We start from the raw sequence: 25,369 nt of genomic DNA, 5'->3' as shown, positions 1-25,369 counted from the left end.
ACTCCCTTCAGAGACTCCCAAAGTTCCTTGTACATTTAAAGATTTCTCTCCGTCAAGAATTGAAGTATATGGAAAACAAATATGTTCTTATCACTCAAGACCACCCCTGCGGTTGCTGTCTCCCTTATACACCAAGTGACGAAACAAGTGAAACACACATGAGGAGAGGAGCGAACGAAATGAAACTTCACAGGTCGAGCGGGTATATTGCGTTATTGCAATAATTACAAAGTCGAGTTTAATATAAAAAGCACTTGGTGTTACGAGTCCACTTACAAGTGTGACGTTGCACTCGCTCTGGCGTGGCTGCATGTATCGATTCAATTGGGAAGGGTGCCATGAAGCTGTTGCAGTCTCTCCTGAGGCAAACTGGCCCACAGCTGTTGTATCTGTTCACTGATATCCTGGATATTAGCGCCAGAACGAAGCTGACGTCGCCGGCCGGTGTGGCCGTGCGGTTCTAGGCGCTGCAGTCTGGAACCGATCGTCCGCTACGGTCGCAGGTTCGAATCCTGCCTCCTTAGGTTAGTTAGGTTTAATTAGTTCTAAGTTCTAGGCGACTGATGACCTCAGAAGTTAAGTCGCATAGTGCTCAGAGCCATTTGAACCATTTTGAAGCTGACGTCGGAGCTGGTCCCACACGTTCTGATGGGGACAGATCTTGGAGATCACGCAGGCAGTTCATAGAGACACGTGCAACGTGTGATCGAGCGTTGTCCTTTTGAAAAATGTCACCATAATATTGTCGCTTGAGAGGTAACACGTTACGTACGAGGACGCAAGCTCTCCTTACTGTACCTTTAATCACCACCAGCCGTGATCTTAATTCATACCTTATCGCTTCCCACACAATGACGCTAGGAATAACACCGCTGTGCCTCTCATAAACATTTGAAGAACAACAGGCTCTCTCATCAGGAAGCCGACATACTCGCCGACCATCGTCATCCAGAATAGTGGAGAACCGCGATTCACGGCTGGCTCTGAGCACTATGGGACTTAACATCTATGGTCATCATTCCCCTAGAACTTAGAACTACTTAAACCTAACGAACCTAAAGACATCACACAACACCCAGTCATCACGAGGCAGAGAAAATCCCTGACCCCGCCGGGAATCGAACCCGGGAACCCGGGCGTGGGACCACGATTCACGGCTGAACACAATGCGACCTCAATTATCAGCAGTTCGTGCTTCCCAGTATAAGCACCACTCCAAACACAGCCGTTTATTTTGTGGGGTTAATGGCAGGTTACACATGTGAAGGTAGTTTCCTAGCCCGGCTGCCGCTTACCTCCGACTAATGGTCGGGATGACATAAAACGTTGCGCGTAGTGCATTACTTATCCTCGGATGGCCAGAGGATATGTGAAGGAATTACGATGTGCTCTATGCACAATACGACGCTCTCACTTGCAGTGGTCAGCCGTGGTCGACCGGAACCTTGATGATTACTACGCCAGACCTTATGTTCCCATTCAGTCCACTATCGGTGCACTGCCACATCCAAATGCCACAAAAATTTGAATATTGCATAATACGTCCAACGAGCGAAATGGAGACCCACAATGAGACACCTGTCAGAATCTGTTAGGTGCTGATAATGCTGTCTCAAATGAGTACGCAACATCTCCCTCTCCTCCATAGTCATCAGTCAACAGTGTCCGAGACAGCTGAAGCCCCTTATAAACCCTGTCAGGCCTGATAACAACACTAAAACAGTAACAACACTAATAAACTCTTGAGGCCGTTCTACCTGTCACAGAGCACTACAGTTCTAATCATGCACTTGCCCGTCAATGGGATGTACGTGTAGAAGTTACATGTCATCTGACCATGTCTTTTGAGTGCTTCACTTTTTTTGTGAAGCAGTGTACCTTAAGGATTAATGGACTGGTCTTCCCAGTGATTCGGACGTAAAGGACTGCTTTGGACTCTCTCTTTCCAAGCAGTAATCCAGACTCGCAGGGTCTGCTGGTTAATTGGATGTGGTATGTTAATTTTAAGGGGTGGCCAGATGACCTTCCTGTCACCTCCCCATGCCCTCCGGGAAGGAATTAGTGTATCCCAACTGTCTGCATCTAGTGTAATCCATGGAATAGTGCGAATGTGTTCAGATGCCTGCGAGCCGTGTAACTGAGGCGGAACGAGGGGGCCAGCCCGGCATTCACCTATTGGGATGTGGAAAACCGCCTAAAAAGGTTGGCCGGCACACCGGCCCTCGTCGTTAATCCGTAGGGCGGATTCGATCCGGGGCCCGCGCACCTACCCGAGTCCAGGAAGCAGCGCGGTAGCGTTCTCGGCTACCCTGGCGGGTTAAAGGACTGCCTTGGACTATCCGTCAGAAACGGTTCCCAGACTACGAAATCCACAGCTGCTGGCAAGCGATATTCCAAATGACGCCGCGAAGCTTGACCCCACTGCGCGGCCGTCAAAATTTGCTATGACGTTTAGCGTAGTTGCGCACTGAGCCGTAAGACACAGGAAGCCTTACGGACGAACGGCCAGCGTGTTCAGGTCGGAAGTCAGGGTTGCTAGTAGATCTGTGTTTGTCTATTCTGCCGGCTCTTCGCGTCCCTCGGCAAATGGAAGCGCTACTCTACCATCCAGCGTCTCCTGACACATGTGGTGTGGCTGTGCGACAGTCATTCTAAAAACAGACATTATCCAGGCATTTTTATTCTAGATGGTGAAAGAAAACTGATTTGACAGCGAGTGTAACTTTATATTACTTCTCAGTAGCCTATCAAATTCTAACATTTGTCGTACTGCTCCACAAACTTCCCTAATCCTTCTACACATTCAGTTGCCTCGAAGTTGCTGAACCAGTCACTAGCGTTTCAGTTCGTTGTCATTTCCATAGTGTTTTTCGTCCAAGAAACTCTGAACTTTGAAACAAAAGATGGTAAGAGCTCGGAAAATTGCAAGACATTTTAAAAAGTGTCCCACTTGTACTTCCGAAACAAATACTTCCTCAGCGCAGCAGAACTGCGAGCGAACATTATTGTTTAGAAGTATAATTGCTGGTGAACATTTATGCACGTCGTTTGTTTTAGTCGGTGAAGGGTGTGATAGGCTTCGGCATCTATGGTGGGTAGCACTCCCTTTCGAGCTGGCCGAAGTGGCCGTGGGGTTCTAGGCGCTGCAGTCTGGAACCGCGAGGCCGCTGCGGTCGCAGGTTCGAATCTTGCCACGGGCATGGATGTGCGTGATGTCCTTAGGTTAGTTAGGCTTAACTAGTTCTAAGTTCTAGGGGACTAATGACCTCAGAAGTTGAGTCCCATAGTGCTTAGAGCCATTTGAACATTTGAACTCCCTTTCGATCCAAAACACTGTGACCGTAAACTTTTCGTGCTCAAATTTGTTTGGCTTTCATTTTGTTTTGTTTGCTATCGTGAGTAATGTCATTTTATTGACTGGCACCATGTTTCCTGACTTACTTGCTAACCCCAGGTCTAGGCACTATCAACAATATTGATCAAAATCTCCTCACCATCCACCTTGTACCGAGTGAGAAAAGTCAGTGCAGCTCGCATTCGTTGTTTTTGTACTCATTGTCAAAAGTCTAGGAACTAACCTGACCCACAGGTTTCTATAACGCAGTCCACCTCTCAAATTTTGATAAAGAGGCTCTTTTTGCATCCTGAAGTCGTATTACACTACGAACCTCACACTTGACGGGTCGATTAATTTTGTCACACGTTTTAAAATGACACAGATAAACAGCTAATGACCGTTCCTGGTCGCTGTTGGTGTCTTACTGGTGACAGCTGTAAGGAACGTCTGTGACACAGCAGCAGGAATAGGGGCAGAGTTTCGCAGATCTTATAACCACAACGTTCTTTGCTTTTAGAAAGAACCTCGTAAGCTTTTTTCAGAAGTTACACATTTTGCAGACAGACACTCGCAAGATCGCTGGCATCCACGAAGAAAATCTTACGTAGTGGAATTTGTCATTCTTTTCCTGTAACATCTGAACGACATTTATCTTACTGTATCTCACAACGCCAAAGCAGTTTTACTTGAGTACAATAAAAGCGTGGTTGCTGTTATTCAGGTCTGGAATTGAGTAACATCCAGATCATATTACGAAGAGAAGAAACTTATCTTACAGCTAGTAGCTTGCCTCCTATTTGTAGTAATACATAGTACTCGTGTGTTCATCTACATCATACTTCAGAAGCCACCGAATGGTGTGTGGTGGAGGGTACTTTCGGTACCACTATCTGATCCCCCCAACCCTGTTCCACTCGAGAATAGTGCGTGGAAAGAATGATTGTCGGTAAGCCTCTGTATTGGCTCTAATTTCTCGAATTTTCTTCTCGTGCTCCAAGCGCGTGACGTATGTGGTGGGAAGTAATAAGTTTCCCGACTCCTCCTGAAAAGTGCTGTCCCGAAATGTCAAGAGTAAGTCTCTCCGTGATGCACAACGCCTCTCTTGAAACGTCTGCCAGTGGAGTTCGTTTAGCATCTCCGTAACGCTCTTTCGCCAGCTAAGCGATCCCATGACGAAACGCGCCGCTCTTCGTTGGATCATCTCTATCTTCTTCATCAGTCCTACCTGATGAACAATATTCAAGAATCGGGCGAACAAGCGCATTATAAGCCACTTCTCTCATGGATGTGTTACATTTCCTTAAGATTCTTCCGATGAATCTGAGCCTGGAGTCTACTTTTCCCACTACCTGTTTTATATGGTCATTCCACTTAAGTTTCTTACAAGCAGTTCTGTGCTTTCTCATATTCCGGTCTCATAAAGTGGGATTACATTTATGAGGAAGGTACAAGATATCTGTGACTGAGGGTAGATGGGGGACTCTTTTGGAACGTACTTCCTGGCTAAGCAGAACACCTCTACCCTTACGGTTAGTATGTTATTCCTAGCCTGTAACAGCGATTCTCTAAAACTTGTTTACTTTGCATGCTTTCATTTCATGATTTCATATGGAACAATTACTTCAGGAGCACCTCATTTCAGCTACAAAGAATATTTGAAGCGTAGAGAGATAGATAGATAGATAGATAGAGATAGAGAGAGAGGGAGAGAGAGAGAGAGAGAGATAGAGATAGAAAGACTGAAGCGATACAGAGCGTTAATTGACGAATTTCAATTCGGCCTCTATTTAACGAAACTGTTGTTCATCGGAACCCTTGCAAGATTTGTTATCTACACACAACATTATTTAAAATTAACATTCAGGATTCACGAAAATGGGTTTTGTGGTGCAATACACATCTTAAACACTGTTAACAATGCATCACTTTGAGCACTCTGTAACAAACTTTTCACAGAATTTGAAGACTACCAGTGACAAATCAAAGCTTTTGAGACTTAAGTAACAGATTTTTTCGGACATATTTCATCTATTCATTGTATGAATACAAAGTGCACTTAATTGTGTTACAAAAATGTAATTCAATGAAACGTATGGAATGACTGAAAATATTATTAGTAAAATAAAAAGATTTTTAAAATGTTAGACAGAACTGTTTATACATACTCATACTGTAAGCCTGCTATATTGTAATACTGCGATTCTAAATCATGGAAATACATTTGGAAATATGAAATTTCTTCGTATGAAAATGGATGCAGGCTTTCTAGACAGAATTTTCTCCGATTTCACAAAATACTTCGATAACGGAGGGTTGGTTGTCCGTAAATGATAGTCTCCGTCTGATATCTTCTCCAACTGCTGCTGAGTTATTTTCATATCACCATTCTTGTTTTCATTCAGACATTTTACGATTTAGAAGTTAGAGATTTTTAGTTATAGGCAAGAAGTGCGCCCGAATATAAATAGGAAGCTCGGTGTTAACATCGTTTTCGAGCATTTGCAATAGAAAGAAGAATCATTGAACAGTCTAGAAAGAAATAGAGCCTTTGCATCAAAAAGCACTACTGCCACCCTTTTGTTGAGACGCTGAGATAAAATTGAAGTGTTGCGTGACCCCACACTGCGATTTCTGCCCCACTATGCAGTGTTTAGTTAGCAAAGGGGTTGAAACCTTTTCTAGTACTGCGCCCGTCTATGGTAGCTGAGCTTAATCATATTAAGCTTCGTGTTGCTATATTCCTTGTATCCAGATCTATTGAACGAAGTAAAAAATAGATAATTTATCAGGTTAAAAATCATAGTTACCGCGATAGTTAAAGAAATTGCAGGTATTAATCATACACACAAAATATTCTCCTTCCTATCTATCGTCAAAGCGTTAGCCATTTCTGATATATTAGTGTTCTTCATGTTAAGCGGTATAATCTTTAGTTTAAGATATTTTATCAAACACTTTAAAAATGTAGAAACACAAAGAATAACTTTTTTGATTGCGTTTTTGAAGCCGAATTCGTTGCCGTACTGTACTTTGGCGTGTGCTTCTTCCAGAAACAAATTTTGTTATGCAGAACGTATAGGATTCGTTCATTTACATATCCTGCGATGGCACGGCATATCCACGCAATAAATAAGTCCTAGGCACCAGGAAGTCATGCAGTTCTCTCGTGAAGCAATTCCATTTGAGGCGAGAGAGTTACGGTGAAATTGTTAATAGGGCATTAAACAAGACGAATAAGTCGCATTCGCTCCTGAAATGAGTTAGTTTGAGATCGTCTATTACCTCCGTGAAAAAGCTTTTTTAATTTTTACGTGTGACATGTGAGAGGCACAAGAAACACACACCACACTGTAGATACGTAATTCTTTCCTTGATCCGAATGGTGCAGGTCAGGGCCTTCTGGCCCTGATCGTAATCTGTTGCGGTGTTCGGCGATTGAAAATTTTATGGCAGCATTCATTTTCGACACTGAAAGCCGTGAGTGCTTTAGTATTACTTATAGTGGTGCCTGTCAGAGTCTGTTGTATTTTATTCATGTGAGAAGTTTGAGATGTTATCCGAGAGTAAGAAACCTATAATTTAATACCTAACTGTTCTGTGCAACTACGCTCCTAGAGTAATTGTACGTCTAGGAATGTGAAACATGTGTTCTGTACTGATTAATTGTCATGGCTAAAAATTTACTACTTCAACAGAAACAAAAAATGTGAAGCACTATTGTGTCTTGCACAGAAATAAATGCGATACATACAACATTTACAACCCGAAAATATGAAAAGCATGTACTTCTTGTATCTTTATCGGCCTATTTCTCCTTTATCAGTCAATAAAACATTTTTTTCTCAACTGTTTCTTTTCGCCTGCATAACCTTTCAAAGAGGTAGGCAACATGTCCCTCCCTTGATAATGCTTCTTCGTAGAGCCCTTATATTATCCTTTTTGTGACATACCTTCATTTTGGAGTGCGTGCCTCCTGAATTGTTTTCAGAAAACGACAGATTTGAAATTTTTCTACATCTACATCTACATGATTACTCTGCAATTCACATTTAAGTGCTTGGCAGAGGGTTCATCGAACCACAATCATACTATCTCCCTACCATTCCACTCCCGAACAGCGCGCGGGAAAAACGAATACCTAAACCTTTCTGTTCGAGCTCTGATTTCTCTTATTTTATTTTGATGATCATTCCTACCTATGTAGGTTGGGCTCAACAAAATATTTTCGAATTCGGAAGAGAAAGTTGGTGATTGAAATTTCGTAAATAGACCTCGCCGCGACGAAAAACATCTTTGCTTTAATGACTTCCATCCCAACTCGCGAATCATATCTGCCACACTCTCTCCCCTATTACGTGATAATACAAAACGAGCTGCTCTTTTTTGCACCCTTTCGATGTCCTCCGTCAATCCCACCTGGTAAGGATCCCACACCGCGCAGCAATATTCTAACAGAGAACGAACGAGTAAGCTGTCTCTTTAGTGGACTTGTTGCATCTTCTAAGTGTCCTGCCAATGAAACGCAACCTTTGGCTCGCCTTCCCCACAATATTATCTATGTGGTCATTCCAACTGAAGTTGTTCGTAATTTTTACACTCAGGTACTTAGTTGAATTGACAGCCTTGAGAATTGTACAATTTATCGAGTAATCGAATTCCAACGGATTTCTTTTGGAACTCAGGTGGATAACCTCACACTTTTCTTTATTTAGCGTCAACTGCCACCTGCCCCACCATACAGCAATCTTTTATAAATCGCTTTGCAACTGATACTGGTCTTCGGATGACCTTACTAGACGGTAAATTACAGCATCATCTGCGAACAACCTAAGAGAACTACTCAGATTGTCACCCAGGTGATTTATATAGATCAGGAACAGCAGAGGTCCCAGGACGCTTCCCTGGGGAATACCTGATATCACTTCAGTTTTACTCGATGATTTGCCGTCTATTACTACGAACTGCGACCTTCCTGACAGGAAATCACGAATCCAGTCACACAACTGAGACGATAGCCCAGAGGCCCGCAGCTTGATTAGAAGTCGCTTGTGAGGAACGGTGTCAAAAGCTTTCCGGAAATCTAGAAATACGGAATCAACTTGAGATCCCCTTTCGATAGCGGCCATTACTTCGTGCGAATAAAGAGCTAGCTGCGTTAGACAAGAACGATGTTTTCTGAAACCGTGCTGATTACGTATCAATAGATCGTTCCCTTCGAGGTGATTCATAATGTTTGAATACAGTATATGCTCCAAAACTCTACTGCAAACCGACGTCAATGATATAGGTCTGTAGTTCGATGGATTAGTCCTACTACCCTTCTTAAACACTGGTGCGACCTGCGTAATTTTCCAATCTGTAGGTACAGACCTATGGGTGAGCGCGCGGTTGTATATGATTGCTAAGTAGGGAGCTATTGTATGAGCGTAATCTGAAAGGAACCTAATCGGTATACAATCTGGACCTGAAGACCTGCCCGTATCAAGCGATTTGAGTTGCTTCGCAATCCCTAAGGTATCTACTTCTAAGAAACTCATGCTAGCAGCTGTTCGTGTTTCAAATTCTGGAATATTCCATTCGTCTTCCATGGTGAAGGAATTTCGGAAAACTGCGTTCAGTAACTTCGCTTTAGCGGCACAGTCGTCGGTAACAATACCAACGGCACTGTGCAGCGAAGGTATTGACTGTGTCTTGCCACTTGTGTACTTTACATACTTTTCTAGTTTAAAATGCTCCGATATTCACATTTGCTGACTACCATGTAGTTCTAGGCAGTGCTTCTGACGTACATTTCTACTCGAATTCTGTACACGAGAAAAGTGTTAAGTTCCGAAACTAACGTGCAAGTAGTTACTATTTACTATCTTTATTACGTATCATGCCCATTTCTGAAAAAAACCACTCAATGATAAAACGAAAACTTTCTAGTAGTTTTACGCATGAGGTTCGGTTCCTGTCTCCCGCTGTACCATAACACTCAAGAATTTATAGTATATACAGCGTCTAACATAATCGACAACTCAATACTTTTTTATTAAAGATCTCAGCGTGGGTAAAAAATGTGGTTTCATACATCTGAAGTACAATTAAAAACATTACAAAGAGCGGCAAAAAGCCATAATCGCCGTCTACAATATTGAAAACAATCCAAATAAAAAAGTGAGCGGTTGCTGCTTCTCCTATACTAGCTATTATCGTAATCACTTAGTTCATTAAGCAATCGACAGAAGCCATTTCGCGTCGATTACTGTTGTTGAAGACATCGTTCTCTGATTGCCTAGACTGTTCTTTATCATCATTATATCGCGTGTACTTTTTAGGGTTGTCACCGCTTCTCGTTTTTCCTTCAGTCCCTCGTATTCAAATGAAGTCTCGTTCCTGGAGGTAGCTGATCAGCATTTCTTCATAGACACGTTCCTTACACTGATGTCCTCGTTTTCCGTTTCCCTTGATTTCACTACCAAATTAGTTTTCATCAGCTTTCGTCAACCATACTTTCTAGAAGAAAGCTATTTCATTTTTGTTGCAAGTTATCATCTTTGCTGGCTCCATAGTTATTCTTCAGATGTTTCATCCTCTAAATGTCACAACTTCATCTCCAAAAGCCAATTTCCAATGCCAGTAGCTTCTTTCTCTCCGTTTCATCCAGCTCCCATTTCTCTGCACCATACACAGCAATACTCTAAACAATGGATCTGGAGATGATTTAGTTCCTCCTTTTCGTTATTTTGCTATTGCAGAGAGAAGAGTTAATTCATCTTACTGCTCTTTTCGCTTGAACTATTTCGTTGTCTCTGTCAGCTGTGTTTCTACTGTTTAATGACAGGTACACCCTCAAGCATCTGAAAGCACCACACCCTTTCATTTATGTCAATACGCTTTTTAAGTCTTTTAAATGTATTTCTCCCAATGCTTAATATTCAGTTCCCTGCATTTTAAACGTCAGTCGCCTTCCTCGTATTCGTCTTTCTACTTTCACACTATGTGCCTCGGTACTGATTACATCACAAACATTGTAAGTTCTACATGTATGAAATGAGTTCAGAATTTATAATTTTTCCCCTGTACTTGCGACACCATTTCTTTATTTTTTGGATTACTGCGTAGCCCTTGGTTTCTTATCAATAACTGGCATTCAGTAATAGTGACAACATGAGTATGAGATGCATATGAGTGAAAAGTTAAATTTATGACAATTTGTTAGACTTATATCCAAATAATTAAAAACAGAGCATGTCTATAATGAGGCCTACTCAGCAAGTTTGATCACACGGCACTGCACCCTTGCAAGCCTTCCCCAGAAACATATTACCGTTAATGTAAAATACATTCACCTTTGGATTTCTTTTTCCCATGTATTTATGTTCTTTGATGTGTACAAACGACCTTCTAGGTTTTTGGAAAGATTTATTTCTCAATGTATCCCACTGGTGTGTAAAAATGTAATGACGAAATCAGACATTAAATCGAATTGCATAGTGATTAAGTAATATCCGTTTTAATTAGATTTTAGCAGCCTCAAAAAAAAACAGTAAATCTATGTAACTATTACCTGTTATATGTTGCTAATTTTTTTGACAAATCGACATTATCCGTTCACTAACCCTTGTGTTACGCATTTCAGAAATTGGCAGACGATTATTATGTAACCGAAACTGGTAACCACCAGAAAAAGCGAACACAAATAAATGACTATAGCTATTTATATACAAGAATTATAGAGGACTTTTTTAAAAAAATCTCAAAATTTCGATCATTGCGCAAGCCACATGTATAAGCACAAAACCTTGAGAGTTCACCTTATTTTTTTGAATACCAGTAAGCCTTCGGTTCTTTAAAGAACATAACTTATACGTGTACAATAGCGTCAAACTTCCGGTTATTTCACAGATGAGTTAAGGAGTTAAATATTTAACTTTAAACGTGTATGAGAGATAAAGCTGTAAAAGGTACGAAATTATATTTAAAGTTTGTTGGAAGTCGATAAGTGCTCTATTTATCAAATACTGGACGAGGATACACTGGGTAATTCGTGCTCCGTTTTCAGCAGAAGCTGCCTTTCCACGCATCGCAATTTTTATGACGTAATATATCCTGAACTGCGCCGTACAGTGATATAATTTTGAAGGTGCATTCAATAGTATATGTGTATACTGTGTTTGCTACATCTGTTGCGGATAGAGTCTGTAGTGAAGAAGTAATAAATTAAAACGTCATGCTCGATGCGACACTTTTATTGCATGAACAGCTAAAATGTAGCAAGCGATAAACTTCATCTTATTTTAGGGGACAACGAGAAGTATCGTAAAGGTTTGAAATAATGTGTAAAGTTTGTTACAAGCTAATTAAATGAAGCAACAAGTTTACTGTTACCAATCACTGCTTATTTATCTCCACGACGCGTTTCAAAGGTTTAAACCTCCATCATGAGGTGGATTTACATTTGTTAGTATGACATTTGTGTATGTGATGTATATCCACCTTATGATGGAGGTTTAAACCTTTGAAACGCGTCGTTGAGATAAATAAGCAGTGGCTGGTAACAGTAAACCTGTTGTTTCACTTAATGTCAATAACAGTCACGGTAAAGCCTAACCTAAAATGTTCGCCTTTAAAGTTGTTGCAAGTTACTAAGCCCTCTTATTTTCAAGAAATGGACGAATATAATCCGGTATTTGCGCGGTGAGTTCTGCTGCCTCGAGCCAGAGTTTCTAATTACAATACTTGCCGTATTGTGTTAAATCCTTAACATAGAATTATACTGCTTAATGAGTGGATCACAACAGCCTTTTAAATCCGGTCAATAATTTTGTGAAATATTGAAAATGAAATTTTTGTTGGCCTAGAAGGTATTAGACAACCTTTAGTTGGGATTTGATGCATGAACCGGCACAGACATGTAGTAATATGTACTAGATATTCCGCGGGTAGTGTCGTATGAGGCGAGTAGCAAGTTACAAATTCGTCAAACAAGGGTATGAATCTAACGATGGAACCATACGTAATTCAAATTTTACAGGAACTAGAACAGAATGAATACGTCAAACGTACGAATTATGCTACGAAACTGCTGGAACCCATACAGGAGGAATCGTCGGCGCCATGTCTCATTTTTAGCAATGAGGCAACCTGCCACAAAAGTGACAAAGGAAATCGCACAGCATTTGAATATGAGATAAGAAAAGCCTTCGTGTGTTACTGAACATCAGCATGGCTCACCAGAAGTTAATGTGTTCTGTACAACGTCAGCACAAAAGTTATCCGGTCCAGTTTTAGGATCCCGAACTTCAGTCGGTAAAAAGAGAATCCTTGCAGAATCATTGTGCTGTCCGGTTGTCTGTCTGCCTGTCCAGCTGTTTTCTAGGGAACGGGTAGAGGTATCAAGTCGACATTTATATCACATACTAAGATCGTCGGTCCCTTGGCCGTGTGAAAATTTGTGCTTCAGATTCAACACAATCAAAAGACAGCCCATAAACATTGAAATGGCAAAGAGACTGATATAGGCATCCGTATTCAAATACAGAGACACGTAAACAGGCAGAATAGGGCCCTATATAAGACAACAAGTGTCTGGCACAGTTGATAAATCGGGTACTGCCGCTACAGTGATAGGTTATCAAGCTTTAAGTGAGTTTGAACGTTGTGTTAGAGTCGGCGCTCGAGCAATGGGGCAGAGCATCTCCGAGGTAGCGATGAAGTGTGGATTTTCCCACACGACCATTTCACTAGTGTACCGTGAATACCAGGAATCCGGCAAAATATCAAATCTCCAACGCCGCTGCGGCCGGAGAAAGATCCTGCAAGAAAGGGACCAACGACAACTGAAGAGAATCGTTCGACGTGACAAAGTGTAACCTTTCCGCAAACTGCTGCAGATTTCAATGCTGGGCCGTCAACAAGTGTCAGCGTGCAACCATTCAACGACACATCATCGATATGGGCTTTCGGAGCCGAAGGCTCCCTCGTGTACGCTTGATGACTGCACAACACTAAGCTTTACGCCTCGCCTGGGCCCTTCAACACCGACAATGGACTGTTGATGACTGGAAACATGTTGCCTGGTCGGAAGAGTCTCGTTACAAATTGTATTGAGCGGATGGAAGTGTACGGGTATGGAGACTACCTGATGAATCCATGGACCCTGCATGTCAACAGGGAACTGTTCAAGCTGATGGAGGCTCTGTGATGGTGTAGGGTGTGTGCAGTTAGAGTGATATGGGACCCCTGATACGTCTAGATATGACTGTGACATGTGATACGTACGTAAGCATCCTGACTAATCACCTGCATCCATTCATGTCCATTGTGCATTCCGACGGACTTGGACAATTCCAGCAGTACAATGCGACACCACACAGGTCCAGAATTGCTACAGAGTGGCTCCAGGACCACTCCTCTGAGTTTAAGCACTTCCGCTGGCCACCAAACTCCACAGACATGAACATTGTTGAGGATGTCTGGGATGTCTTTCATCGTGCTGTTGAGTAAAGATCTCCACCCCTCATAGTCTTACGGATTTGTGGACAGCCCTGCGGGATTCATGGTGTCAAATCTACTCCAGCACTACTTCAGACATCAGTCGAGTCCATGCTACGTTGTGTTGCGGCACTTCTGCGTGCTCGCGGGGACCCTACAAGATTTATTAGGCAGGTGTACCAGTTTCTTTGGCTCTTCAGTGTTTTTCGATACTGACAAACTTGCGCATCAAAACCCATAGGGTACTTTCCTTTGACATACGGGCAGAATCATGAAATTCTGCAAGAAGTGGTGATTCGTAGTGCAAGAAAAGGAAAATACCTACAACTGTTAATTTTGCCATTTATTGTCCGTCAGTCAGGCTGCCGTCTTTCGGTCTGTTAAGTCATCTTTCCTCAGGAACGGGTGGAGGTATCACGTTGAAATTTATGTCAGGTAATAAGGTCCACGGTCCCTTGGCGGTGTAAATAATTTAACCTTCTAAAGTTAGTGCAATCAAAGATACGGCCATATACGTAACATATTTTGATACTCGCAAACTCACTCATCAATACTTTAGTTGAACTATCTATACACATGTGGGCATGGTGGTCTGGCAGTGAAGCGTGTGCCTGAAAACATACAGGTCTTCGGATCGAATTTCGGTCGCGTCATGGGTTTTTCGATCTTCATTGTGATCTAGCCTTCAGTTGTCAACGACGTGAGAATCAGCAGCAGCAACATATGGTTCGAACTGAAGAGTAAACTGTAGGTCCCCTTTTTGCTGGTGGGATGGTTAGATAACTGAGGTAGGTTAGGGACACCGAAGTCGCCGACGTGGCATACAGTAGAATGACTGGCACCCGTTTATTAAGCCACACGAATTTATTATTATTACTATTATTATTATTATCATCTACGTACGTAAATTAAGTTTGTACGGAACTTTCGGAAAGCGAGTTCTATTTATACTTGTCCGGTTTGCTTTACAGAGCTAAGTGTGTCAGTAAACATCTGCCTGGACATGCTTGAGCAATGGCTGCTACTAAAGCTTCCTACGAATTCCATGGATTCTATGTTTCAGCAAGGTGGAACGCCTTCACCTTGGGATATGGAAGTCCGCACATTTTTTTAATGAAGACCTTCCAAACCCTTAAAATCGGTCACACTGCTATGGTCGCGTAGATCTCCTCAACTAATACCCACACATTTCTTTCAGTGGCGTTATGTGACATGTCCTGTGTCTGTGCCACCTCTGTGGAAAACGTTCCAGATCTCGAAACACGCATTTCAGATGTGCTCTCGTCAGCGACTACGTATATGCTTCAGAATGTATGGCGCGGAATGGATTATCGCTTAGATGTGCACGCGAAATAGTGGACTCATACGGAAGAAGTATGAGAAAATAAAGTTAACTTTCTTTTATATTTGCTGTAATTGTTAGCGACGTGTCACTGTGCGTTAAATGGTTATGGTCGTTTGTAACTCGTAGTTATACGTCATGTGCAGCAGCAATAAGCTTTTAATGTATTGCATACATAACTAAATGTACTACAGATTGCATTCAGGTGTCATTGCTCACAAAACATATGTCTTTTCTCCCGTGTCAGTGAACTTGCTCAGCATTCCAGTGCATCGCATCGGACTTAATTTCGCATGAAATGAATTTTTGTAGAACTTATGCTAATATGCTGCGTTTTTCAGTGTTACTGAGAAGATTATGCGTTTCATTCAGTGTTGTTCAATTCTGTCTCGGAGATGATTTTTCCGGCAGCATTAGTTGTATCTTAACAGTGATACATAGCGGTATTTATAGTTTTCCTGTTGAAGAGTTGGCCAAAATGGTCCTCGTGTGTGGATTCACTGACTACAACGGAAAAGCCTTACAGCGACGTGAACAAATAAGGAGTATCATGACGGATACAGGGATTAGCGGCCACAAGGCAATTACTGCTAGGCTGAATACCGTAACACCCAAAGCCATCAAAAAGAAACGCAAAGTACATCTATTTTTAAAAAAATCTGATAAAAATGTTCTAAACGCATTTTTAGAGACAGTCTTCACTCCTTCCGATCTGCTCATGTAAGCGTAGAAAAGTTGTGGAATGATTTTAAAGAGATAGTATCGACGGCAATTGAGAGATATATACCACATAAATTAATAAGTGATGGTACTGATCCCCCATGGTACACAAAACGGGTCAGATCGCTGTTGCAGAATCAATGAAAAAAGCATGCCAAATTTTAGAGAACGCAAAATCCCCAAGACTGGCCAGGTTTTGCAGAAGTTCGAAAGATAGCGCGTACTTCAGTGGGAGATACTTATATAATAATTCGCACAACGTAACTCTGTCTTGGTATCTGGCAGAAAACCCAAAGTGATTCTGGTCATACATAAAGCACACCAGTGGCAAGACGCAATGAATACCTTCACTGAGCGATAACAACGGTGAAGTCACTGATGACAGTGCCACTAAAGAACAATTGTTAAACACAGTTTTCCGAAACTCCTTCACCAAAGACGACGAAGTAAATATTTCTGAATTCCAGTCAAGAACATCTATTCCTCGGTATAGCAAAGTATCTTAAGTCACTTAATAAAAGCAAGGACTCCGGTCCAGATTATATACCAGTCAGGTTACTTTCAGAGTATGCTGATACAATAGCTCCATATTTAGCAATTATATGGTACAACCGCTCGCTCACAGAAAGATAAGCAACTGGAGGCTGGAAAAATGCGCAAGTCACACCAATACCCAAATGGGAAATGTGCGTAATCCGCTGAATTACAGGCCCATATCACTAACGTCGATCTCCAGGAGGATTTTGGAACATATACTGTGTTCGAACATTATGAACTACCTCAAAAAGAAAAAAAAAAAACGATTTATTGACACATAGCCAGCATGGATTCGAAAAATGTCGTTCTTGTGAAACACAACTCATCAAGTAATGAGTGCTATGGACAGGGGATGTCAAATTGATTCCATATTTTTAGATTTCCAGCGTCTTCTAACCAAACTGCGTGTCTATGGAATATCGCCTCAGTTGTGTGACTAGATTCATGATTTCCTGTCAGAAGGTCACAGTTCGTAGTAATAGACGGAAAGTCATCGAGTAAAACAAAAGTAACATCCGGCGTTAGCCAAGGAAGTATTGTATCTATTGTTCCTGATCTACATATCAGCGACATAGGAGACAATCTGAGTAGCCCTCTTAGATTGTTTGCAGATGGCGCTGTCATTTACCACCTTGTAAAGTCATCAGACGCCCAAGACGAATTGCATAATCATTTATATAAGATATCTGGTATAATGGCAATTGACCCTGAATAAAGAAAAGTGTGGAGTTATTCACATGAGTACTAAAAGAAATTCGCTAAATTTCGATTACGCGGTAAGTCACACAAACCAGAAGACTGTAAATTCAACTAAATACTTAGGGATTACAATTACAAATAACACAAACTGCAACGATCACATACATAATGTTGTGGGTAGAGCAAACCAAAGACTGCGATTCATTGGCAGAACACTTAAAAGATCCAACAGGTCTACGCTTGCTCGTCCTATTCTGGAGTATCGCTGTGCGGTGTGGGATCCGCATCAGGTGGGACTGACGGATGACATCGAGCAGCGGCGTTTGCGTAGAGTTGTCGGTGTTACCAGATAAGCAACACTGCGTCAAATAGCCGCAGAAATCAATGTAAGACGTATGACGGACGTTTCCTTTAGGGCGAAATTTTCAGTTAATGGGTTATGGCAGTAGAAAACGAATGAGATTGCCTGTGCTAACAGGGCAACGCCGCCTGCAGCGCCTCTGATAGGCTCGTGACCATATCGGTTGGACCCGAGACGACTGGAAAATCGCGGCTTGGTCAGATGAGTCCCGATTTCAGTTGGTAGGAGATGAAGATAGGGTTCTAGTGTGGCGAAGACCACTCGAAGCCATGGACCCAGGATGTCAACAAGGCACTGCGTAAGCTGGTGAAGGAGGCTCCATCATGGCGTGGGCCGTGTATACATGGAGCGGGCTGTGTCACTGACTGGAAATGGTTATATTCGGCTACTTGGATAATGTTTGCAGCCATTCAAAGACTTCACGTTCCCAAACAATGACGGAATTTTTACTGGTGACAATCTGCCATGTCACAGGACTAAAATTGTTCGCGGTTGGTTTGTAGAACATTCTGAACAATTCGAGCTAATGATTTGGCCCGTTAGGTGGCCCGATGTGAATCCCACCGTATATTATGGGACATAATTGAGAGATCAGCTCGTGCACAAAATCCTGCATCTGCAACGCTTTCGCAATTATGGACGGCTGTAGAGGCACAACGTGACTCGCTATTTCTGGAGGGGACTTCTAACGACTTGTTGCGTCCACGCGACATCTAGGTGTTGCACTACGCCGGGGAAAAGGAGGCCCGAGACGATACGAGGAAGTATCCCACAACTTTTGTCACCTCAGTGTACCACTCACAGTGTGTGAGAGACACTCATAATCCTTTCTTTAATCCTTTAATTTTTCTGAAGCTGTCTCTAGAAATTTTCTTCCCCACTCCAATGACAAATTCTGCCGATTTGTAGAATTTTGCGATAAGTCTTACATAAATCTTTGGCAAATCCCCTGACCACAGCACCTCGAACAATAGGTTCAGTGACACTGTGTCATATGCTTTCTCAGGATCTATGAAGACCAAATGAATGGTTAAATTGCTTTCCAACATCTTCTCCATGCTCTTTCTTAGGGTAAAGGTGGTATTTACGTGGGTTGGAACTCAAATAGTGGCAATTATTTGTTCACGACCGATAGAAAAGAGTTACATGTTAGCAGCTGTTGCTGTCCTTCGAAGTAGTTGCCAGTGTTGTGTAGAACCCGTTGCCAGCGATGCGGAAGGCATAGTATACCGTTAGCAGAGCCTGCTCTGTTGATAGTGCGAATGGAGTGGTCTACTACCTGTCGAATCTCTGGAACAGTTCTGAACCGAATGCTCGTGTATATGACCTGCCTATTGTAAAGCCACTTTCTTCTTCTACTTCATTTAAAGACTTCTCAGTTCTTGATTTAGAAATCCTCCTGTACAGCCTGGTAAGTGAACTTATGACACTTATGCAACAAGAATTACTACACACTTTCTTGCTTCCTTTTCTATGTGTGAGCTTTAGATACGATAACTTCCACTCTGTTGGAATATCCTCCGTACACCAGATACATTTATTAAACAGTCAAATGAAACTGTATGGTTCCAAAGACCTTTTCAACTTTCAAACATCCATGATGTATACATGCAGATGAAAGCGACGAATAAAAATGGGCACTTAGGCTGGTTTTCGAAACCAGGTCTCCTTGCTCACTAGGCAGATACTTCAAACGCTACCTCACCCTGGCATTGTGACTTTGTAGAACTGCACGGAATATCCAGATTGCCATTCACGTCTCAGCCCATTTGGTATTACCCCTAAACTCGAATAGTATTGCAGAAGACGTCCGACTGTATTGGAATAGCACCTCAACATTGAACGAAATGGGGGGGGGGGGGGGGGGGGGGTCCTGCCTGAAATCCAAGCATAAATCCTTTAATCAAATGAAAAACATGGCTCCAGAGACCGGGGTGGGATACTGGTTAGCACATCTGCCCAGTGGGCAGGAGGCCCAGATTAGAATCATGACCTTGGTACAAAGTTACATTCATCACTTCAGTCTGCATATACAGGGTGGTCCACTGACGGTGACCGGGCAAAAATATATCACGAAATAAGCACCAAACGAAAAAACTGCAAAGAAAGTAACTGATCTAGCTTAAAGGGGGAAACCAGATGGCGCTATGGTTGGCCCGCTAGATAGGCTGCCACAGGTCAAACGGATATCAATTGCGTTTTTTAAATAAGAACCCCCATTTTTATTTCATATTCATGTAGTACGTAAGTTTTAGTTGTACCACTTTTCTCGCTATGTGATGTATGGCGCTGTAGTAGTCACAAACGTGTAAGTACGTGGTATCACGTAACATTCCGCCAGTGCGGACGGTATTTGCTTCGTGATACTTTACCCGTGTTAAAATGGACCGTTTACCAACTGCGGGAAAAGTCGATACCGTGTTGATGTATGGCTATTGTGATCAAAATGACCAACGGGCGTGTGCTATGTATGCTGCTCGGTATCCTAGACAACATCACCCAACGGTCCGGACCGTTCGCCGGATAGTTACTTTATTTAAGGAAACAGGAAGTGTTCAGCCACATGTGAAAACAACCACGACCTGCTACAAATGATGATGCCCAAATAGGTGTATTAGCTGCTGTCGCGGCTAATCCGTACATCAATAGCAGACAAACTGCGCGAGAATCAAAAACGTCGGTGTTGAGAATTCTACATCAACATCGATTGCACCCGTACCATATTTCTATGCACCAGGAATTGCATGGCGACGACTTTGAACGTCGTGTACAGTTCTGCCACTGGGCACAAGAGAAATTAAGGGACGATGACAGATTTTTTGGACGCGTTCTATTTAGCGACGAAGCGTCATTCACCAACAGCGGTAACGTAAACCGGCATAATATGCACTATTGGGCAACGGAAAATCCACGTTGGCTGCGACAAGTGGAACATCAGCGATCTTGGCGTGTTAATGTATGGTGCGGCATTATGGGAGGAAGGATAATTGGCCCCCATTTTATCGATGGCAATCTAAATGGTGCAATGTATGCTGATTTCTTACGTAATGTTCTACCGATGTTACTACAAGATGTTTCACTGCATGACAGAATGGCGATGTATTTCCAACATGATCGATGTCCGGCACATAGCTCGCGTGTGGTTGAAGCAGTACTGAATAGCATATTTCATGACAGGTGGATTGGTCGTCGAAGCACCATACTATGGCCCGCACGATCACCGGATCTGTCGTCCCCTTATTATTTTCTGTGGGGAAAGTTGAAGGATATTTGCTATCGTGATCCACCGACAACGCCTGACAACATGCGTCAGCGCATTGTCAATGCATGTGCGAACATTACGGAAGGCGAACTACTCGCTGTTGAGAGGAATGTCGTTACACGTATTGCCAAATGCATTGAGGTTGACAGACATAATTTTGAGCATTTATTGCATTAATGTGGTATTTACAGGTAGTCACGCTGTACAGTATGCGTTCTCAGAAATGATGTTCACAAAGGTGCGTGTATCACATTGGAACAACCGAAATAAAATTTTCAAACGTGCCTACGTTCTGTATCCTAATTTAAAAAACCTACCTGTTACCTACTGTTCGTCTAAAATTGTGAGCCATATGTTTGTGACTATTAGAGCGCCATCCATCACAAAGCGAAATAAGTGGTCCAACTAAAACATTAATATTTCTTTACGTACTACACGAATATGTATTAAAAAATTGGGGTTCCTATTTAAAAAAACGCAGTTGATATCCGTTTGACGTATGGCAGCGCCATCTAGAGGACCAACCATAGCGCCATCTGGCAAGTTTCGTGAGATATTTGGCCCAGTCACGATCAATGGACCACCCTGTATACACCATAGATATCCGAGAGTTGAAAAGGTCTCCGGAACTATATAATTTCATTTGATCAAAACACCTATGTCTGGGTTTCAAACAGGATTCCCCGTTTCGTTAGAAGCTGTGGTGATATTCCAATACAGTCGGAGAACCTCTGCAATGCTATTCGAGTTTAGGGTTAATTTCAAGTGGGCTGAGTCGTGAATGGCAATTTCGATTGAGGAGGAAAGGGTGCCAGGGTAGTCCTTGAGGTTGTGCAAACACAATGTTGCAATGTGGCGTAGTGGTCAGTGCATCTGCCTAATGAGCGGGAGACCTGGATTCGAATCCTGGCTGAGGTACGAACTTTCATTTGTAATAACATGCTTACGTATTCATACAGAACGCGTGGACCATACCGCACTAATTCTGGTAGTACATTTCCAGGCTCTGTTTATTTATTTATTTAGCGTATGGCATCTGCAGAGTAAAATTGCACACATACTATTAATTAATATAATAAACGAATTACAAATATATTATTAAATGATTTATTGCAAACAACAATATGGGAAAGATTAGGGAGACAATCACTGCAGCTATTACAAGTCCATAACTAAGCAGGTCACCCACTGAATAGCACGTGGAGTAGTATTCATGATATCCCTCAATTCTCCTTCAAACCTCCTCGCAGGACATTCGATAATCAGGTGATGGATTGTTTGTTCTTTTGCACCACATTCGCATTGTGGGTCATCAGTGAGTTTCCATTTGTGGAGAAGAGCCTTACACCTGCCGTGGTTAGTTCTCACACGATTAAGTCTGCACCAAGTTCCTCTGGGCATTTGCATTCCTTCCACCGGTATTGAAGGTTCAAAATCAGTGATGAGAGGATGGTGATTATTCAGCGTCCAGTATTGTCTCCATTCCCTTGCAATGTTGTACCTTTCTGGGAATTTGAGGACTTCGTCTTCCCATATAGGTTTCCTGGATTTTAGGCGGGTAGTTGGTAGATGGTCCAATATTTTTTGGATAGGTATATCTTCAGAGACAGAGGGGTCATTAATTTTCTTCCATTCTCGGATAGCTGCTTGTTGCCTTCTGAGGGAAGGAGGAGGGTATGAAGCCAGGGATGTGGAGTTGATTGCAGAGTTCCTGAGACAATGCTCATGGATCCTGAGACAATCCTCATGGCGGTATTAAGCTGGACATCTATTTTCTTCGTGTGTGTGCTCTTGTACCAGATTGGGGCGCAGTATTCTGCCACCGAGTAAACAAGAAATTGTGCTGCGGTGCGTAGAGTGTTAGCTTGAGCTCCCCAGGAGTTTTCTGTAAGCTTTCTTAATATGTTACTTCGGTTCTTTATCTTTTGACTGGTTATTTCTAGGTGTTTTTTATAGGTTAGAGACCGGTCAAGAGAGATTCCTAGATATTTTAGATGGCTGTTGTGCGTCAGTCGCTCATTGCAGAATGTTACTTGTAACTCTCGCTTTTCCTCATGATCGTTCAAGTGGAATACGCTTACCTCAGTTTTATTTGGATTTGAGCAGAGCCTCCATTTAGTAGAATACTGGTTAAGAAGTTGACAAAGTAGCTTCCTCCTCTTCGAATGTCTTGCTCTGAGTAGCTATTGCAATGTCATCTGCACAGCAGAATTTTTGCGATTTAGTTGCTGGCATGTAACTCGTGTATAGGTTAAAGCAGGGCTTCCCAACCTTTTCAGCTGGCGGACTCCTTCTTCAGTCGAAAATCCATGGCGGACCCCTCATCAGTCTAGAGCACAGTAACTTCAGAGCGAAACCCATGGGCACTGAAAGCTTCTTAATGCACGTGCCATGTTCCCAATTCGTCTGGCATGCAAGAAACAATCATTAACACACGGCTTTATGAGATTTTCTGCAATGGTATGAGCATTGCCACTCGATAATTAACCAATAAAGAAGCTTTTAATGAATTTTTATTAATTGTTTTTGCATGAGTTTTCATGTAATGCTGAGAAGCAGCTAGTTCAGCACTCTTTCTTTTGAAAAAATCGATGTTTTTAGTCTGGAAATCCGGGTGAGTACCTTCAAAATGACGGTGGAATTTAACCGGAACCATTGAACTGTTGGGAAGGACTCGCGCACAAATTACGCACTGGGCTTTACCCTTCTTTGTCTCCATAAAGCCCATTTCTAAATAGCTTTCGTTGTACTTACGCTTCTTGGTTATTCCACTTCCACAGGATACTGCAACCAATGGAGTACTTGCAGCGTTTTCATATAATAAATCCGACTGTGGAGCTTTTTCGACAAAACTCGCTCCGCGCATGCGTAAAAGGTTTCAGCGCATCTAGCGCCGTGAGCCAGCGCACAAACGACCCCCGTATTGTTGCGAAACAGTCGATCGGAGAAGCCGCATTCTCCGGCACTAAACTGTGTATTCGTTCTCACTTAGGAACCGCAAAGGCTGCTTGGGAATACGACCTGAAGTGAAAGTACCCATGTTTTTCACACGAAAAAAAAATTATGATGAATTTCATTTTCACATTTTTATTCAATAATTTTAATCATTATTCTACACGATTTAGTGAAATGTGGCCGCGGACCCATTAGAAAGAGCCGACGGACCCCTAAGGGGTCCGCGGACCACACGTTGGGAAGCCCTGGGTTAAAGAGAAGGGGAGCCAACACTGATTCCTGTGGGAACCCATTGTTTATTGCCGGCCGAAGTGGCTGTGCGGTTAAAGGCGCTGCAGTCTGGAACCGCAAGACCGCTACGGTCGCAGGTTCGAATCCTGCCTCGGGCATGGATGTTTATGATGTCCTTAGGTTAGTTAGGTTTAACTAGTTCTAAGTTCTAGGGGACTAATGACCTCAGCAGTTGAGTCCCATAGTGCTCAGAGCCATTTGAACCCATTGTTTATTGAGTAGGATTTACTCGTAGACTGACCTACGTTCACTCTGAAGTAGCGATTTTTGAACATGTTTTCCAGAAGCTTAGTTGTCTTGCGGCAAGGGGTCGCTTTTTTCAGCTTGAGTATGAGTCCGTCGAGCCAGATGCCTGAGCCCTGTCGATTGCCCAGTTTTCAAGTATTTCATGACGTTAAGGTTCAAAAATGGCTCTGAGCACTATGGGACTTAACTGCTGAGGTCATCAGTTCGCTAGAACTTAGAACTACTGATACCTAACTAACCTAAGGAGGCAGGATTTGAACCTGCAACCGTAGCTGTTCGGTTCCAGACAGTAGCGCCTAGAACCGCTCGACCACTCCGGCCGGCATGACGTTAAGGGATAACGCTGTTTTAGCGGGTCCTCAGCTACGAGCAGAAGGTGAGCGGCGTTCTTCTCGGCTGTTGCAGGACCTGGACAGAGCGAGTGGAGGCGGTTCCCAGACGCGGTGCGTCGCGTGCGCAGCCAGCGTGCCACACATTCCAGCTTCCCAGGCGGAGACCGCCGCCCTCGGGCGTCACGCAGGGGGCCTCTGCGAAGCCGCGTTCTTCCCTGCCAACAAACGCGCATCCCGACATCCGCAGCGAACTGCCGGGGGCAGCTGGAGGCGGCGGACCAGTTCCAACTTCTGACGACCTCGTAACCTCAGACGCTGATTGCAGAATCTCACGACGCCTCGTAAAAGCGTCAAAGTAGGCACCTTGCACCTGCGGCAGTCGACTAGTTCCAGTTGCAAGATTACAAAAAAAGTAGCGGACCAAGTAGGTACAGAGCTGGTAGGCAGTGTTTCGATTATTCCCGAGTTTCGCTAATTTGTTTCCGGAAAACGCTTTGTTGGCTCTCTATCAAGTTCAGTTAGGAGCCATTGATGGTTTGCTAGCCATAACAGCATGTTTAAATTTGATCGGAATGTGTAAGAACTAATTCGTAACTTCGCTACATCATCAAACACTAAAACAATATCGAGTGAAGATTAGACTACAGTACTTAACCATATTACAGAGCGTAACTCCGCCAAGGACTGCTGTAAGAGAAGTGTAACGGAAATATAGTGGAAGACTGTAGCATATGAGATTGGAACCTCGCGACTAGTGGAGCCTTAGCGACGTCAGGACTGAGTGCATCCGTCGCGTCGAGGCGTGCTC

At 42.9% G+C, this 25,369-nt stretch overlaps 1 protein-coding gene across 1 annotated transcript in view; it reads left to right on the top strand.

Annotated features, from left to right (window-relative positions):
• LOC126417049 (sterile alpha motif domain-containing protein 1-like) overlaps positions 1 to 25,369 on the top strand; it is a 95,958-nt gene that overhangs the window by 38,730 nt on the left and 31,859 nt on the right. Inside the window, exon 3 of the mRNA XM_050084941.1 lies at positions 24,635 to 24,863. Within this exon, the coding sequence (XP_049940898.1) occupies positions 24,635 to 24,863 (229 nt within the window). The remainder of the gene's footprint in view (positions 1 to 24,634; positions 24,864 to 25,369) is intronic.

The sequence above is a fragment of the Schistocerca serialis genome, chromosome 8, assembly GCF_023864345.2.
Source record: "Schistocerca serialis cubense isolate TAMUIC-IGC-003099 chromosome 8, iqSchSeri2.2, whole genome shotgun sequence".
Taxonomy (NCBI): Eukaryota; Metazoa; Arthropoda; class Insecta; order Orthoptera; family Acrididae; genus Schistocerca; species Schistocerca serialis.
Note: the sequence above shows the minus strand (reverse complement) of the source record. Positions and strands in the feature narration are given on the sequence as shown.